The sequence below is a fragment of the Branchiostoma lanceolatum genome, chromosome 17 (genome assembly GCF_035083965.1).
Source record: "Branchiostoma lanceolatum isolate klBraLanc5 chromosome 17, klBraLanc5.hap2, whole genome shotgun sequence".
Lineage (NCBI taxonomy): Eukaryota > Metazoa > Chordata > Leptocardii > Amphioxiformes > Branchiostomatidae > Branchiostoma > Branchiostoma lanceolatum.
Genome location: NC_089738.1, coordinates 6,784,567 through 6,803,120, shown reverse-complemented (window position 1 = coordinate 6,803,120; position 18,554 = coordinate 6,784,567). Strand labels below are relative to the sequence as shown.

The 18,554-nt window shown below is 41.1% G+C and overlaps 2 protein-coding genes across 2 annotated transcripts; both read right to left on the bottom strand.

Annotated features, from left to right (window-relative positions):
• Nucleotides 1-1,287: 1,287 nt before the first annotated feature.
• On the bottom strand, nt 1,288-6,400 carry LOC136423123 (gamma-aminobutyric acid receptor subunit beta-1-like). The gene is made up of 6 exons (XM_066411154.1): nt 6,324-6,400; nt 5,384-5,533; nt 5,087-5,239; nt 4,365-4,579; nt 3,783-3,890; nt 1,288-3,023 (listed from the first exon to the last, which is right to left on the bottom strand). Exons 1-6 carry the CDS (start codon nt 6,373-6,375, stop codon nt 2,841-2,843), a joined length of 861 nt encoding a protein of 286 aa, XP_066267251.1. The 5' UTR covers nt 6,376-6,400; the 3' UTR covers nt 1,288-2,840.
• A 1,227-nt stretch (nt 6,401-7,627) lies between these two features.
• LOC136423354 (uncharacterized) lies at nt 7,628-14,312 on the bottom strand. The gene is made up of 6 exons (XM_066411487.1): nt 14,215-14,312; nt 13,376-13,762; nt 12,560-12,949; nt 9,835-10,992; nt 8,310-8,377; nt 7,628-7,867 (listed from the first exon to the last, which is right to left on the bottom strand). Exons 1-6 carry the CDS (start codon nt 14,291-14,293, stop codon nt 7,628-7,630), a joined length of 2,322 nt encoding a protein of 773 aa, XP_066267584.1. The 5' UTR covers nt 14,294-14,312.
• Between the last annotated feature and the right edge of the window lie 4,242 nt (nt 14,313-18,554).

The following is an 18,554-nucleotide window of genomic DNA, read 5'->3' as shown; positions in this document are numbered from 1 at the left end:
AGCCCAGCAGGAGCTCACTGACCACCTGAACAACACTGACCCCACAGGGAACATACAGTTCACCTACGAAGAGGAGGAGAAAGGAACGCTACCTTTCCTCGACACCCTACTAGTACGCAAGGAGGACGGCTCGGTGAAACTTCTGGTGTACAGGAAGAGCACACATACAGACCAGTATCTAAACTTCCAGTCCCACCATCCACTGCACCAAAAGCTGGGAGTTATCCGCACCTTAATGGACCGTTGTAACGCAGTAGTCACAGGACAAAGAACTAGAGACTCGGCACATAAAAAGGACCCTCATGCGTTGCGGCTACCCGGAATGGACTTTCCAGAAAGTGGAGCAACAGAGGAGACGCAAACAGACAGAAAAGACCAAGACCTCGAAACAGCAAGAGGAGAAGGCAAAAGGCATGGTGACCATCCCTTACATTAAAGGAGTCACAGAGCCACTGGAAAGGATGTTCAGGAAAACACAATGTAGCCACTGCGGTCAGGCCAAAAACAACTCTGAGGAGTCTGTTGGTGCATCCCAAGGACAAGGTGGATGACCTAGCCAAAACAGACTGTGTATACAAGGTCCCATGCGCAAGCTGTGAAGAAGTATACATTGGGGAAACAGGCAGGACCCTTGGAACTAGGCTCAAGGAACATCAAAAGGAAGCTACAAACAGTGATGCGGTCAAGTACACTAGATCGATCCCAGAAAAGACAGGCACAACAAGAAGAGAAGAAATCTGCAATCTAGGACCATGTTGCTAGAAACAACTGCGTCATTGACTGGGAGGGAGCCAAAGTAATAGACAGGGAGGACAACAGACGCATTCGTTGGATCAAGGAGGCAGTATGGATTAGGAAGTCATCGCCAGTGATGAACCGAGACGAGGGGGGATACAAGCTCAGCCACGTTTGGGATTACGTTCTTGCCGCAAAACCACCACCTACATCGGCTACTTATAGCGATGAGAAGCAGTACTCCAGTCAGAAGCTCTGAAGAAGGTGTCTGACAGACACCGAATCGTCAGCAGGTGAGAATTACCGGTTGTGTAAAAAGAATCTTCAATACTCTATGTTCTACCAACCTAATGAAATTATTTTCGGATATTTCTCTCATTGCTGTATAATGTGGAACAGCGGCAGTCTGCAGTGTCGGGACGTCGTGAGTTCCCGCCGTGTGCGCTTTTTCCTGACACAAACGCGCAGAAATAACGATGGATAGATTTTAGGATGACTTTTTGTTTTTGTTATGCCCAATTAAAAACGAAGTTGTTTGTCTTAAGATAACATTTTAATTTTTTGGGTCTACATATCATCTAGTAGTGAGATGAAGACATGAATACAATGTTTAACATTCATGATCTACCTTGATTTGACGACAGCATTCCAGGGAAATGTGAAAGAAACAATCGTTGCATGCGATGTTTTTTAAAATTCTCCTTCCATGCAGGTGCTGGTGACTCTAATGTGAATTTATCTACACCACTTTTAAAGTGATCACAAATTAGATTTTAACTGTATATACATTGTGCATGAATAGTGTCAATGTTATGCAATGCTGTTTTGATAATTACCACGATGCCAACCGTATATTGCTGTACATTTTAAGATTCTCTCTCTCTTGGCTTGGCTTCGCTGACGAAGATTTTCATTTTGAGATACTGTGGAATTATAGGAAGTGTCCTAAAAGGACCGAAAGAGATTCAATTTCAGCTGTCTATAATGTACATGTACACATGTATGACGTGTGGCTGGTGCCAATTTTCTGCACATCAAAACATGTTTAAATATTTACCATTCAAATCCTATAATTGGTGTACATTGTATGACCTGGCTTCATGCTTTTTATTTTAGTAGCTATGTACAGTATTCATGTACAGTATAGGCAGCTATTATCCCCAACAATTGTGCCTAAAACTACTGTGCAATGAGTTAGATTTTGACTATCTTTAAGTGTTCAAAATAACATGCCATGGTGATGATGTGCCATCCAATATTTTAGTTACCTGCTGTACTTTATAGTGGTTACAATCTTTAAAACATTATTACTGCCCTTGTACAATATAGATAACGAATTGGTATTTACTTCTTTTATGTTGTACCTGTCAAAGTGTATGCATGACATAGTTTATGTTAATTGCAAGATGTCAAGAGTTTTACACAAGACTGATATATATACATGCCAAAAATACAGGTAATAGAGGAACCACTATTATTGTGATTTTACTAAAGTATTCAAAATACACTGCCGTGGTGCTGATTTGCTATCCAATGCCATTTGTCAATTACCCACGGTAGTTAGTGTTTACAATATTGTTGCCTAATCAAAAAGTCAAACTTTTAAACAAACATACGTGGAAAACGGTATGACCGTCATTGTACAATGTATATATAACATTGGTATTTAGTTGTTTTACCACAGATGTATGCAGTAACGGTCAAAGTGTATGCATGTCGTATTTGATGTTAGTCGCAAGATGTCCAGAGGTTTTTACACAGGAGATTCATGTTTACACTCCAAGAATACAGGCAATACAGCAACCGGTATTAAGTATGTTGACTTCACTATTTTAAAGTGTCATGGTGCTGATATGCCATCCAATGAATTTTTTGGTGCAGACGTATGGGGTAGGTACGTCATAGTGTATGCATATATATATAGTTAACAATTGATTTTTTTTTCAAATGTAGTTAGAACTGTAACAGCAACTGCATCAAGTCAATATACGTGTGTTTCGACGTATATGTCTGAACATTCTGATGCTAAGTTTACTTAAATTCAAGCTTACAATGTGAAGGCCCTGTTGCATTTGTAACAGGCACAACAGGACAGCAATATTCCTTCAGGCGTAATAAGTAAAGAAGCCAATCAACAATGCCACATAAATCACAGGAAAAACGATCCTAGCGAAGAAGTCCACTCTGTTCGCCTCTCTCTCTGCTGAGTGTTGCTCGTCCTCTTCCTCGCCGGCCCAGGCTGTGGACTGTCGTGGCGCTGGTTCCACCATGGTCGACCACAGTGCCAGCTGCATGTATGTGTGGGAAGACAAACAAGTGCTTCAGCCTTTTTAAAGATATATAATGTTTAAACCTCTCTGCATGGTACTTTTTTCATTTTCTTGACAAAACCAGTTTCTTCTTGTTCACTTTTGTGGTATAACGTTAGATATAATATGGCCATGTATAAAAACATGGATGCAATGTACCACCTTCCAAGATCCATGGATCGCATATAATTTGGGATGCATGTTCCATGATTCCAAGATCCATGCTACCTACCATCATTCATGCATGGTCACATACACCCATAGTATGATCCCATTTCAAATCCATTTTCGCGTCATCGCGAAAATGGAAAAAAGAAAGAATTAGGACCAAGGGTCATCTGTTCTAGGAAAACTAAAGAGTCAGATCTACATGTACAGTGTTTTTCTTTATATTGACCAAACATTTTTAAGACGTTTCAATAAGCAAATCTTACATGAGATAGAGCACTATCAAGCCTATAGCATCTTTAGTTAAGATGTGCAATCATACGTAAACACCTTTCACTTAGATGCTTTTGTGTTGAAAATTTCAACACTTGTCAACATGGGAAAAGTGGAATTCAAAACTTAAACTGGAGAGCGTTCTATACTTGTGGTAACTTGTGGCAGTTTTTGGAACTGTGATAACCTGGAATGTGAATGAGCAATCTAGCTTTTAGCATAGCTTTCCACTAATTAATCTAGCTGTAAAGAAGGAAAAAAACTGTTTCAAATCCTGAAGAATGGATAAATAGCAACCTTTCCTCCTGAGCAGATGTAGTTGACCAGAACAGTCTCCAGCAAGGTGAGCATCACCACAACGAGACATCCGATCATCCAGACGTCATAGGCTCGCACCAGGTTCGTCTGGAAGAAAACAACAGCTGTGTTATGATTAGCATAATAGTCATACCAGGTCCTTTGGAGTGCTAAAAAGTTTGCCAAAGAGGCTGCGCATTTACAATTCAATGACATAATTTGTTTGAAAGAAAACGTCAGATGTATTATAACAGTGCCAGTCACAGTTCACTGTCATATGTATGTTTTTCTCCATATTTCTACAATGTACCTGCAATTAGCCCACATGTGTCAGACAAATGTGTAAGCCTTATGTACACCATATAAACAGCACCACCTATCAGTGCCATAAGCTACCGTCGCCATGGCAATGTCTTTTTTCATTGACAATCTTGTTAAGAATTCTAGTAGTCTCTAGATCTACCAGACTTTTGAGTTGCTGGATAAGTTGAAAATAGACTGAATAAATTACCATATTCAAATAACTACCCAACGAAAGAACTGAAACTTTTCTTAGTTGATGGAGGTCTGGACGAGGCTCACCTGGGGGTTTCTACCATTGCTGCTCTTGATGATCAGAGACAGGAGCGTGCTGATCCCCAATCCGACCCTCGCGTTGACCTCCCGGGGGTGCAGCCAGGTGCCAAGCCATGACGTACACACCACTGACGCAGTGGGCAGGAAGGTCTGGAGCACGTGACTCTGCAGACGGCGGGAAAACTGCAGACGGACGTCCAGGGTGGAGATCTCACTCAGACCTGAGGCACGAAAACATCATTACAGGTTTGCGTAGCAAAACATTTGTTGGATCCGTTGGCATGTGTGGTGGCCGCCATCTTGATTTTGTGACGTCGCAGGGTAGCCATACCATTTTATTGGGAGGGGTGTTTTTTGGGGCCGCTAGCGTTCTCTCTCAAATCGGCACACAACTATTATATATTCAACTCAAATAAAAATTAAAATTCAATACCAATTCATATTTATAAAAAGACCCCGTAATCGCTAAACTAACATAGCAAACCTGTAGTATATGTAGCACAGATACTTAACTCTAGTCAGACATTCAGTTACATGATGCATTTTTTTCAAGTTGGGTATCTAGTTTTTGTTCCTAAACATTTTCTTTCTAAGCCATTAATCAAACATTTTTGCCTGTGTTTGTGTTTGAACAATTAGTTTTCTTAAAATTTCTGCAGTTCATTTTGAAATGTGTGTGATATCACCGAGACTAAGTATTTTTAAGAGACTAAGAAAGAGGAGTTCACCTGATGTGTTGGACTTCTTGCACTCGTTGGTGTTGTACTGGCATCTGCCGAAGTAGACTTTGCACACGGCACACTCGTTGCCCTGACTGCACCCCCGCATGTCTCTACAGTAGTCGGCGTTGTAGGCACACTTGCCTGTGAGGAGATGGCAGGCTGAGAGAAAACATAAATTGCTGCAAGTTAGTAGTGTACACAGTCAAAGATACAACAACTACTGTAGTTGTATAATGCTTATTTAGACGGCTGTTACCATTTTTGCAAGGGGAGGTAGTCGAAATATTGACTGTTGACACTAACCTGGCTCAGTTTTGTCCATTTGCTGGATTGAAGAATGAACCCTCAGCCCTGTCAGTTCGAACTGCGACACGATGGCGGTCATGTCTGTCGTCACGGGCCCGGGAGAGCTGGCGTTCTTTCCCGGGAGGAGAGGGAAATACAATCCGCTGTCTGCAGAAAACACCACATTGATACCCGTGAATAGTTTCATCAGGTTGGTGAATGACTGAATAGCAAAGTTATTTTATTTACACAAAATTTATTTTATTTACACAAGCCATGTAATACTTGGTTGTGAATAAAAGAACTCTGCTATTCAACCAAATTTAAAGATTAACCTCAACACCACATGGTAGAATATACCGTAACTACATGTTAGTATAAAAAATGACTCAAGATACAAGTCAAAACTCAGACGTGAGAGAGGAAGTGGCCAAGTTACAGACAAATATGTTATTTGAAAACCAAAATTTCCACAGATAATATCTGATAACATTGCAATCTTGGCATGTCAAATCTTTTTCAAATCTATTGTATTGTCTATTATCATCATTTCTCCCTGCTGGGTGTCTGAATACTGTTTTCCTTCCACCAGTTTAGATTTGACTTGTATTGAAATGGTTTTTATTTTATTTTGTCATATGCTTACAAAATATTTGATTAATTCTAAGATTAAACATTTTTGGGAACAAAAAAAGATTATACGAATATAACCTCCCCCTCTACATAATGGAACAGTCGAACGGGTGTGTTATGGCGTCATAACACATGGGCAATGGAGGCTTCTGATTGGTAGACGCCATCTGGCTATGTGATAATTAATTATAAGTGACGAGAATATAAATAACGTAGATGAACTGATCATAGATGTATACAGAAGTACGTTTGCTTTTCTATAGTGTAATGAACCTTGCTTTGATTGAACACTCAGACATCTAAGCCATTAAAAAGGATTTCTTACATCCATGTAGTTTAAAGCTGCATTCCTGTTGATCCAAGGGGTACCTCGCCATACTCGGCACACAGGTCAGGTACAGAGTTCTCCTGTAGATGGACAATCTACATGTTAGTGTGGTGTCTAATAAATCTAAAACTATAGAATGGTACTGCAAAAGAACAATGTAAAATAATACAACAATTGTAAAAAGATATCATTCATCAGACGTACAAATACAAATGATATAACGATATACTGTTGCACCTACATTTCTGATATAACATAACATAACATAACATAACATAACATAACACGCAAAAGAACATTGTAAAATGCCAAGACATAAAAGACATTGACTTCTCTCTACATTGGTATATAATCTAAGGTATATAGTTTTCACAGTGGTAGCATTTGCCTTTGGTAATGTGTTAAAGTTTTCAAAAGTCCGGTGTCTTTTTTGCAATTTTGAACTAAGTCAGGTCATAACTTTAAAAAAAAATCAATGCAGGGTTGCCACATGTCAGATACAGAGTCCTCCTGTAGATGGGGAATCTACAGTGGTGCCTATTACATCTAAAACTATAGAATGGTAGTAAAAAAAGAGTGTGTACAAGCAATACAATATAACGCATAAAGATAGCGTTCAACAGACATGCAAACATACCTTAGAATGTATGATATGTACATATACAATAGTCCCTACACACACCACAATCAGGAATGGGCCATGGTGTCAAAGTGGTGATATTTCACTTTGGGTATGTGTCTAATTTTTCAAATTCCTGGTGTCATTGCAAATTTGATTTGAGTTAGGTCATAAATGTGATAGCAACAGGACAGAAAACTTTACAGGATTGTCGTGTTTCAGTTTAAATACAAGGAACTTATGGGACTGGTGAGAGAGGGGAGGTGAGATCACCCTCCTAAAAGCAGGACACCTATCGCTCGATTCGTTGGCTCGCTCGCGTAGGGGCCCTGCTCTTTAGCCCCCATAGACACGGTTCTGGCGACGTTACTGACAGTTGCTCGTGAATAGTTAATGAGCTATCCTTATTTGGCACAATTTGGCGGTTAATTTGTTCTGAACCTAAAGTAACGATGTGAGACGTAACCTGATTGGTTGATAGCTTCCCAGCGTCCTTTGCGCTTTTGCTTTAGATGAGGTTTAGCAAACCTTCTGATTGGCTGAACCTGTTTTGGTGGCGACGTCGTCAGAACCGTGTCTGCCGGGGCTTAAGAGCAGGGCCCCTACGCGAGCGAGCCAACGACGAATCGAGCGATAGGGGTCCTGCTTTCAGGAGGGTGGGTGAGATATACAAGGAGAAAACTCACGTCAGCCTGTGAAGTAAAATTCCAGACGGGTGAAGCCACATGCTGATGTCATGATCGCTTCCTCCTCTCCCGCGCTTTCCCTTCTTGGTGACGTCAGCAGCCCTCCGCACGGCCGCTCCGAACGAAAGCGGAGGGGCCCACATCCGAGATGCCGGCACTGGTGTCCAGTGGGTGGTCAGACCGCGAAGACGGGGGTCAACCCAGGCCATGGTGTACTCCACTGTCACTGACAGGTTCTTTAAGTAAACATTAACCATAACAATCACTTTTTCACATTTCATGAATGTTACGTTTACTTCTTTTAGAGAAACTTCCCTCTGATTTTTAATTACTGCTTCAAAAGCATCAAGTCATGTGCCTGACTATCATTATCTTCTATTTTCGATAGCCTGCTGCAGCCAAGTAATTTGATAGCAAACAAGCCCATTTGAATGTATCATATTCAAGTAAGCTGTGCCTGGTCATTTATTATAGACAATGATAATATTATCTATTTCACTGAGATTCGTGGGTTATGCTTATTCATTTTAAGGTTACCTGGAGAATCGATGTACCCTATCAGTAATTTATGGCATGAACAGTAGGAAAAACAAGTAATATTCCCAAAAAAATGGAATATTCGTTGTGCTAGAGACCAAGAATTACAATGATGCTAGTTTATTCTTATAAGACACTGACCGCGTTCTCTTCAGACAGAGGTCCAGCATGGAGAACGGCCACCGCTGATGTGACTTCAAACTTCTCTTCTGTCGCAATGAAAAATAATTATAAGTTAATTGAAAATTCATGCCCAAGGCTAATTGCATGTTGACAACAATTGTCGAAGGACAAACATAAAGTAAAACATAAGGCATACATGTGACACAAGATCATACTAAATTGATAGTCTACAATACGTTTCTATATCTACGATACTAATGCGGGGTTTGATTTCTTCTTGGAAAGCAGTGGAAAATAAAAAAAGTCCTACACTTTCAATGATGAGTGGGTCGGATGATTTCAAAAGGAATATTAGTTTCTGTGTATTTCTTAATCACGAAAAGCTTTTATAGATTTCAGATACTTTCGTGAATAATCTGTTTCTTTCTGCTTCGAATTTGGGACATTCGCAGATAAAGTGTATTTCATTTTCCACTGCTTTCGTTGTACACTGTTTACACGTTCTGTCCTGGACCGATAGTTTTTTGTCGGTAAAAAATTAAAAAGAGTAACAAATAAAAAATTAAAGATAAACAAAACAAATATTCTAGAAGTTGCCTGTGGGCATACAGACTATATCGTCATACAATACAAACCATCGACATGTTATAATTTACTGTATTTATTTGTTTATTTATTTATTTCTATTTTCTTGATACAGATTAGGCGCGCTCAGTGCTTACCACACTGCTTTACATGCATGCCGTGTACAGACTTACATAAACAGAATAACATGAACAACGAAATAAGAGAAACTAATAAACAAACAAAAAACAACGCAAAATAACAATATTTATACACAACCGAGCGTCAGTCCGAACTGTATAGGTATTTTGGTCACGTATGAATAATTAATATCAGCAACAATCCAATTCTTACAATGCTACAACGGAGCTGCCAATCATGGAATAGCAACTGCCAATCAAGCCCACGCTACAGTTACACGACTGGCCATGGGGTGATGTACTGATGTATCTATAGGTGCAAAAGGTTTGGTCTGGTATTGCGATTTCATAATTTTAAAGGTGTCAAATCAATCAATTAATCAATGATTTCACAGTAACACGATAAGTGGCGCTGTCGCCTAACGTCATTGGTGTAAGATTACATTGTACTTCCGAGCATGCGTACTGGGCCCCTATGAGCACTCTGAGTTTTAGGATCATGAGTCAATGAATGGTAGCTCAATGGCAGATCTTCTGACGCTCTCAAATAACCCCTATCAAAAGCGTAGAGCTCAAGTAGGAGAATAACAGAAGTATACTCGTTAGAACTGTAATCAAACGCCGAGTACGTTTGATCAAAGATCCACTGGAATGAAAACGAACGACACCAACATGACGACCAACACCTGCCTGCATCATTGATATGGAAAGTCACTCGAGTTCGCGCTAAGGCTGGGTTTACACACATGTTTCCAAGCAACCTCTGAGTGCATGCTCCGAGTGTACTTAGAAAAGCGTGTGTGAACCGGGCCTAATTTACATAGAACACTGTCACACACCTGTTTGTGGGCTGGCGTTCTTGTTGTATTCTCGAGGCATGCGCTCTCCGGTTCTCCATTCGTTCCACTCTTCCTGCGTCGCGTTATCCTCGCTGGCCAGCGCAGACGTGAATGCCGACAGATTTTCAGACATACTCTTCAGAATGGTCTTCCACTCTTTCTCCACTTTTGCAAGAACGGTATCCTCTGATGCCCCTGTAGTTGTACTCATAGCGGTCGATACCAAAGCTGACGCTTCTAGATTAGCTGCACCTGATGTTGTCCTTGGAATCCTTTTTTCCGGTGTTGCAACAGTGGAAGTTATATCAGCAGTAGTAGTTGCAGCAGTAGTAGTATCAGTAGTAGTAGCTGCAGCAGTAGTTGCAGCAGTAGTAGTGTCAGTAATAGTAGCTGCAGTAGTAGTAGCTGCAGCAGTAGTTGCAGCAGTAGTAGTATCAGTAATAGTAGCTGTAGTAGCAGTGGTAGAAGCAGTAGTAGTAGTTGCAGTAGTAGCAGTAGTTTCATCATTAGCAGTATCTGCAGCAGTAGTTGAAGCTTTAGAAGATGTAGTAGTGATAGTAGCAGCAGTAGTTTCGGGAGTAGTAGCTGCAGTATTAGTAGTGGCAGTAGTGGTAGCTACAGTTGTGGTGGCAGCAGCAGTCGTTTCAGCAGTAGTATGTGCAGCAGTAGTAGTAACAGAAGCAGTAGCTGCAGCAGTAGCAGTAGTTGCAGTAGTAGCTGCAGCAGTAGTTTCGGCAGTAGTAGTAGTTGTAGCAGTAGTAGTAGCTGCAGTAGTAGTAGCTGCAGTAGTAGTAGCTGCAGTGGTAGTAGCTGCAGTAGTAGTACTTGCAGTAGTAGTAGTGGCAGCTGTAGTAGCTGCAGTTGTGGTAGCAGCAGCAGTAGTTGCAGCAGCAGTAGTAGTGGTAGTAGCAGTAGTAGTAGTACTTGCAGTATTAGTAGTGGCAGCTGTAGTAGCTGCAGTTGTGGTAGCAGCAGCAGTAGTTGCAGCAGCAGTAGAAGTGGTAGTAGCAGTAGTAGTAGCAGCAGGAGTAGCTGCAGTAGTAGTCATTGAAGCAGTAGTAGCTGTAGCAGTAGTACCAGCAGCAGTAGTTGCAGCAGTAGTAGTTGTTGTACTTGTAGTCAGAGCAGTGGATGAAGGTGCAGCTGTTGTTTTTTGGGCTGCAATTGGGGGAAAAAGAAAACGATGACGTCAATCAGTCATACAGTTTAGGTAAATGTTGTGAACATGGTTTGTAACGCACGCATGGAAAACATTTTTGTCCGAACGGTCTTCGTCTTGTCCTGCACTTCGGTGGATACTCCTGGGGTTGGACTAGTAGCAGTCGGTGAAACCGAAAACCACTATAGACTTACTGCGCTGGCTGTTGTTTCTTGGGCGCTTGGACGCCTAAGATACTCTCCAAGCAGAGGTTGGTGGGGGAAGATTGTGACCGTGACCGTTGGTGGGGTAGCGGACGAAAAACGGGGCATATGATAAAACGGTTACAATCTTCCCCACCAACCTCTGCTTTTTGGAGAGTAGCCTAAGAGCGTTGGCCCACTCTACGCTTGTGCCAACTTTCAGGCCCAAAAACGACTGAGCTCGAGATGAATTCATTTTAAGATTTGAGAGAAGGAGGAGAAGTAACGCCAGGAAAAACTACATTCCATCCATATTTGTAGTATTAGGAGTGAAATATAAAATGTCGTATCCTGTCTATTTAAAAAAATTTCAATAAAGTTGGCTTCTATTTTCTTGTTCGCGACTGCAAGGAAAACACCTACAAGTGTTTAAGTTGATGACTGTTTTGTTCATAGAAAGCTTTTTTCTGTGAGGCTCCCGTTGAGTCAGTTATATGTCTAATACATAAATGATACGTACAGTAACAAAATAAACTTCTGAATTAATGGTCTATACCGATGTAATGATATTACAAACAACCTGTAATTTTCTCAATGACGGGGAAAGGCGAAAAACGACCTCTAACTAGTGATGCCTTCACAATAGATGAGTAGGGACAATTTGCAAGCAATAATTTATTCATCAGCTGGTGTTTTCATTTTACAGGAAATGTCATAAGTCACGCAGGTAATACGACATGAACTATTCTGTAAAATGTATTTGTTACCAGAACAGCTGCTGTTGTTCCTGTTTATTTCAAATGTCAATTTCATATAGATAGCTTTATCCCGAATTCGAATATTTCCAGTTTTACCCCCTGAAATTGCTTAGGGCACCTTTAACTACAGCACTACATGTTGAAAGAGGAATGGGAAATAGATGGGAAGAAAAATAGGAGATGAAAGCTGATGATCAAGCCTCTACCTCACTGGACCCGCGGCACGTTGGCAGCGTTGCTGCGTTGTTTTACCCTAGTCTTAACTTTATAATGGGTACATCGTGCATAACGTACAAGTATGACTAACAAGACAACAAAACACACAAAGCTGAAAAAGAGTCGTTTTGTCGATGAAATACGTTCAGCCCTCTGTCATATCGCTCGGTCGCGGCGAGGTCGCAAACATGCCGAGGGCCCAATGAAATAGGAGCTTTAGAAAGGGAGAGAGGATAAAACAAGAGAAAAAGAGAAAACAAGAGAAATGCGACATTGCATGCTTATTACGATGAATAATGCAGCAATATAGCTTTCTTTCTTTAAGATGATAATAATTAAGGATTAATAATTAGTAATCAATAAATGATGATAACTAATGATAATCATAACGTTGTCGAATACACCCATACCTTGATATAGCTGACAGATGAATCGTTCCGACTGGCTGCATTTCATGTCCTCCCATTCGAGATCACCCGGCAGTAGGACGGCACAGTTTTTATCGTCGTCATCAGTCGGTTTATCTTGTTTCCATTGGGAATAGCCGGTTGACTCCGGGGTTTGTCCGTCCTGAAACACCCACTGGCCTTCGCTGGTGGCGTCAGTGAGCCCAATCCAGCGTTTGTCGCTGTCTCCTCCCAGTCTGGCGATAAAATTGTTGGCCGCATTGTCCTTCGGCATGGCCAACATCCCCCCGTCTGCGGCACACGTCTCTTTGGCCTCATCGTACGTCTTCTTATCCTCATCAAAGTACTTGTAGCAAACTCCTTTAAAACGCACGTAGCCTTGCTTTGGACACCCTGTAAAGAGAATGTCAATTTCTGATTCATCAACAGTTTCAAAATGCATCATTCCTTCTTTACAATGTAGGTTTGAGCATGAAATAACGTTGATAATTCTTAGGTCAGTTTTTTTGACGTTTCTAATGTATCCATCAGCAATTCGAAACTTCAACCCTTCATGTTTAATGAGGGAAATGATAAGAAGAAAAAGAGAAAAGAGCGAATGAAAGCTGATGCCTATGAAAAGATAGGCAACGAAGAGAAAACATTAGAGGGACCTTAAGAAAGATGATAGCTCAACTCTACCCTCCAAATTGGCTATAAGGTAAATTTCAGTAGGCAAATATGAGCCGGAGGCAACGAATGACAACTTATTAAATTAGACTAATGTTGCAATGGTTCTATTCGTAATGATGATACGTTAGTGATTATTACAATGCATACCTGGATCTATCTGACAGATTAATTTCCGATCGGAGTTGCATTTTACATCAACCCACGGGGATCCAGTTGTCCGCGAGAGGGCAGCACAGTTTTCACCAGTGCCACCATCCGGTTCAGTGCCGTCCCAGTTGGAATAGCCGGTTGACTCCAGGGTTTGTCCGTCCTGAAACACCCACTGGCCTTCACTGGCGGCGTCAGTCAGCCCGATCCAGCGGGTTTCTCCGCTTCCCAGATGGGCGATAAAAGCGTTGGTCTCCGTGTCCTTCGGCATGGCCAGCGTTCCCCAGTCTGTGGCACACGTCTGTCGGGCCTCATCGTACTTCTTCGACACAGCAAAGTACTTGTAGCAAACTCCGTTAAAAGGGTCGTAGTCTTCATTTGGACACCCTGTGGAGAGAAGAATGACAGTTTGTAATTCATTGAAATAACTAGTAACTGCTAATCGCCATTCCTTAACTAAATTAGCATGATATCTTGGTGATTTTTTAGGCCATATTTGTCATTTGCAATGTTTGCATCCTTCGCCGACATATAGCGTGACTCAATTAATGGTTGTTGGGACGTTACTTAATATGCTCTGTGGAATCGGAACCAAAAAAGTAGCTGGAGGTTACATTGATATATACCGAGGCAGAATCGTTTTTGTTGTTGTAGCCAACTTGAAGCAAGACAATATAGAGATATACACACTCGTTGAGAGCATATTATTCTAAACTACTAAACACATGGCAGGTAAAATCATAAAGAGGCCTCCTAAAGCCTATAACATGTTAGCGCAACTAGTTAACACACACACAAAAATAAAGATACAGTTAGAAAGTACACAAAATGTTCCTCACCGGACGATGGTAGTGAAGAGACGACAAGACAAATGGCAAACGCAACGACAACAGCCAAGCCTAGGCCAAGCTTGGCCATTTTTGTGTGTCCGACCGACCCAAATGTCTCGGTCGAAAATGTTGAAAACAGAAAAGCATTGAGACTCCCTTGGGAAATTACACTGACATACACTGGTTAGTAACGCGCCTTTGAGTCCTAATATGTCTATGAAACCTAATTAGTTATATGGATCTTAATGGCTACTTTTAGCCTTGAATGTATAATGAAATTTGAAAAATTGATGATGCCCACTATTGCAAGCCACCCACCACAATGGAGATAGAGTTAATTGGCCAATTATTTGTGACGTCCATCAGCTGTTGATGGTAATAATAACAATCATTTTCTTCGACATACACGTCAAGGGTCTGCCTTTTTACCGGAATGCCCCAGAATGCCCTTTTTACAACGGAATGCCCATAAAGGAGGGTGAATTCTACCGGAATACACTATGCTTTGATGAGTAAACATCACAGGTTGCTGTCTTTTGGCATGAAATGATATATTTATGGCCCAGGGAACGAGAAATCACTAGAAATTAGTGATGGCCATCGGCGTCGGCGCCACGCCAGTCGCCATGTTTGTTTTTATTGTGGATTACAATGTTTGTTAAGCGAGAAATGCAAGAGAAGAGAAGACTTAATGTAGAAACAAGTATAAAATCTTGCCGATTACATTATTTTCAAAAAAAGCTGTGTATACTTGAGCTATGAACCATTGAATACTAAGAAATCCGAAAATATCAATCAAGTGCATGCTAAACAGCATAATTCTTGAGAAAAATTGGCATCAAACGTATAACTCAAAACCTCCAGATACAACAATGGTTCTGGCTATTGAAAAGAACTCTCAGCGGATTTTCATGAGTACCTGGTTTCGGTTAGGGACGTCCTTCGGGCGTAAAAGGGAGGTCCAGTGTTTGTGTAGAGCCAGACCTCGAGCATTTTAAAGAACCCACCACACTTATCGAAAATTGTAGAGGTCTTTCCTGGTGTGAGTGGATCAAACCTTACAGTCCGGTCCGTGTTCACATCTTGAAAAGGTGATAGTCATCAAACAAAGATTGCAATGAAGTCTCCAGAATTTGTAGAAATATTTTTAGCAAATAGTAGAAATTTGCTGAACTGGTGGGAACGTTCTACCAGAGTTGGTCGGCTCGAGGAGTGCATATTCGCAGACTAATTTTAACACGTATTGACTTATATACTATGTACAAGTATGATTCCAAAGACAACAAAACACACAAAATGTCAAATCGTTCTTCATTGCAATTGATCGATCTTTCAAATCTTTCGTCGTACAGCGGTCGCAGCGTAGTCTCCGGTCCAATGGAACGGAAGTACAAGAAAGCTATTGCACAACTCGTCAACTGATGTTGGCCAATTGGACAGCTCGCAATACCACGGCTTTATGAATATGTTGCATATTTACATGTTTAATGGCCTGCATTCAGCGCAATCGGTATTTAGGAATCGGGCCCAAATCACTAGATAGGCTAGCGCTACGCTGCAAATGTGAGTTTTCCATGAACTAAGCCTCAGGCAGGTGACTTTTGACAGCCTTTTTCTTAAATGTTTTCCATATAAATAGGTAGGAGACTGGAATGGTGGACGTTGCCCTGATGGAAGTCTGGGTCACATTTAGGACTTCAAGCAGACGATAGGCTCCGACTCCCTACACTGACTGTAACTGATATAGAGAGGAATATCGATACATATCAATTAAAGTCCTAGTTTGCGTAATTGATAAGAAATACTATTATTACGTAGTGGTAAATGATCAAATAATGTTCAACTGTACTTAGCTTCCAAATGCAACAAGAATGAATTCGAAATTGCCAAGTAAAATCGAACATTATTTGATATAAATCATTCAAATCGGGACCTCATTTACATATCCTATGAGCAAATGCTACAATAGCCTTCTTTGCTAAGATGGGACTTTCATATTTTGAACAACTTGTTTTTTTCTGGATCTGTGTCTTCGCACACATAAATAAAGATCCTTTTGATGGACTTGTTTTGAAATTAGCTATGTCGGTAGTTAATGGGGGTATCAGACACCTTAGCCACACCGCAAACACCATAATTACTTCATGGAGCCTTGTGTCCTTCGGACTCTATTGACTTTAAGATGACCTACTTTTGATATGTTGTTTTTTTTACCTCCACGACCTTTTAACCCACATCAGTCACGTGTTTTCTGGAATAGCGCAGTTTTCAATCAGTCAACAGAGGCTGGGATAGAAGTGTTGTTTCGAACAAACCACGAACATGAAAAACAAACAAACAAGGAAAACGAGCAAAAAGACATTATCTTACAAAACCAGCGAACCCCCCACTCCACTGCCCCGCAATTGCAACCAGCGCATGCGCAAACAAATATTGACTCAGGTTGGGTGACATCTGCCTGTAACGTTCGTGACATGACATCTGCCAGTCATCAGTTTTGCCTAAAAAACAACTTGCCCGTCCAAACAGGTATGTCACTTTTGTATTAGCTGTTCTCCTCTGTACTCACGATTGTCATACGTTTGAGTATACAAGGCAAAAATTAAATGTATGAGCATTCGAAGTGCCTCAGTTTTGTCAGTCTTTGACGGTCAGCAATTCTAGAGATGGTCAGTTCACGCCTGTGTGCATGGGTGTATAACGTTATACATAAATACAGTAAGAACATGCATGTCCAATATGTGCTACTAGCAGGGAAAACTAAGAGCACTGTTATCATAACTTCAGTCGGGTTTAGATGATTTTCTTGAAAACGGCAACGTTTAATTCATCAATGGTAACCTTTCCGGCGTCCTTACCTACTTTTGCCCCGGCTGTAATGTGACCTTTGAAACCAGATCTCAGTGACTGATAACGCCACTTGTGTTGTTGATAAGGCGTTGCGTAACGTGATTATAGGTCATTCGGTCAACTGAGGCTGAATAGCCGATGATAGATCAGATCAGAGTAGAGTAGAGTCGAATAGAGTAGAGTAGAGCTGAGTAGAGCTGAGTAGAGTAGAGTAGAGCTGAGTAGAGTAGAGTCGAGTAGAGCTAGAGTAGAGTAGAGTAGAGTAGAGTAGAGTAGAGTAGAGTAGAGCAGAGCAGAGCAGAGCAGAGCAGAGCAGAGCAGAGCAGAGCAGAGCAGAGCAGAGCAGAGTAGAGCAGAGCAGAGCAGAGTAGAGTAGAGTAGAGTAGAGTAGAGCAGAGTAGAGTAGAGTAGAGCAGAGTAGAGTAGAGTAGAGTAGAGTTAAGTCTTCGGTTAGTAAGGAGTCTTTTCCCAGTTTCAGCCGATGCTTCTTCAAGTAGAGTCTGCGCGGCGGTTACGGTAGAGGTCTTTCTCCAGTCTAAAATCTACCAGTCGTATTGCCGTATTACTGAACTTGTGTTTATTCCGTTTTCTCAGTTACTAGTGCAGCCCGACCATGACCGATCTAGCCAAGACAACGAAACCCCTGTCTGTCGTGGCGAAGTTGTGTTACGCTTTCGGGGGTGTTGGCACTGAGATCCTATTTATTGTGTTCGGGGCGTACACTAGCATCTTCCTGGTGGATGTGGCGCAGGTAAAGCTGATTCAGTATTATCCGCGATGCTATCAATGTTTTTCTCGTCATCTTATAAATGCACTAAAAGGCATCCAGAGCATTTTATGAGGCTTGGAACTTGAATTAAAATACATTACAGGTTTCAATAACACTATACTATTACATATCGATATTAAAGGAGCAAAGATACGATGTCGTTGTGTGGTGAGAGCTGATAGAAAATCCAAGCCCTAATAGACTGACCCTGACTGCCCATCACAATTAGCGGTTCGACCAATGAGAGGGTGACGGCATTTCCGTCAAATATTAGCATTTTTATGTTTTGATTTTGCATTTCTATGTTTTGACGGAGGTGGGCGGGGCTATGGTATCTATAATATTTATAGCAGGTGCGTTAAACTAAAAGATCACCATGTAGATTGTTTTTGTGCCGCTTTTGGACACTTTGATATGAAATTATCACGCAAATGTAGTAAACAGTGGCATTAAATGTCGATTTCACAAAGATTACAGCAACTAGAATATTTCCAGTTTTCAAGCCTCATAAAATGTTCTGGGTGCCTTTAAGGCCATGTTGATTTGATTACATGTATATGGATGTCATCCTCTGGAGACCCAAAAACTGCAGCGAATAAAAAAAAAATGTTTGGTAAAAAATTGCCTTCATTATGAAATCTACGTAGTCGGGAAGGAAGAAAAAAACACTAAACACAAAGTATGGTATGCCAAAATGTAGATTTTTAACTTTTGTTATTCCAAAACGTCC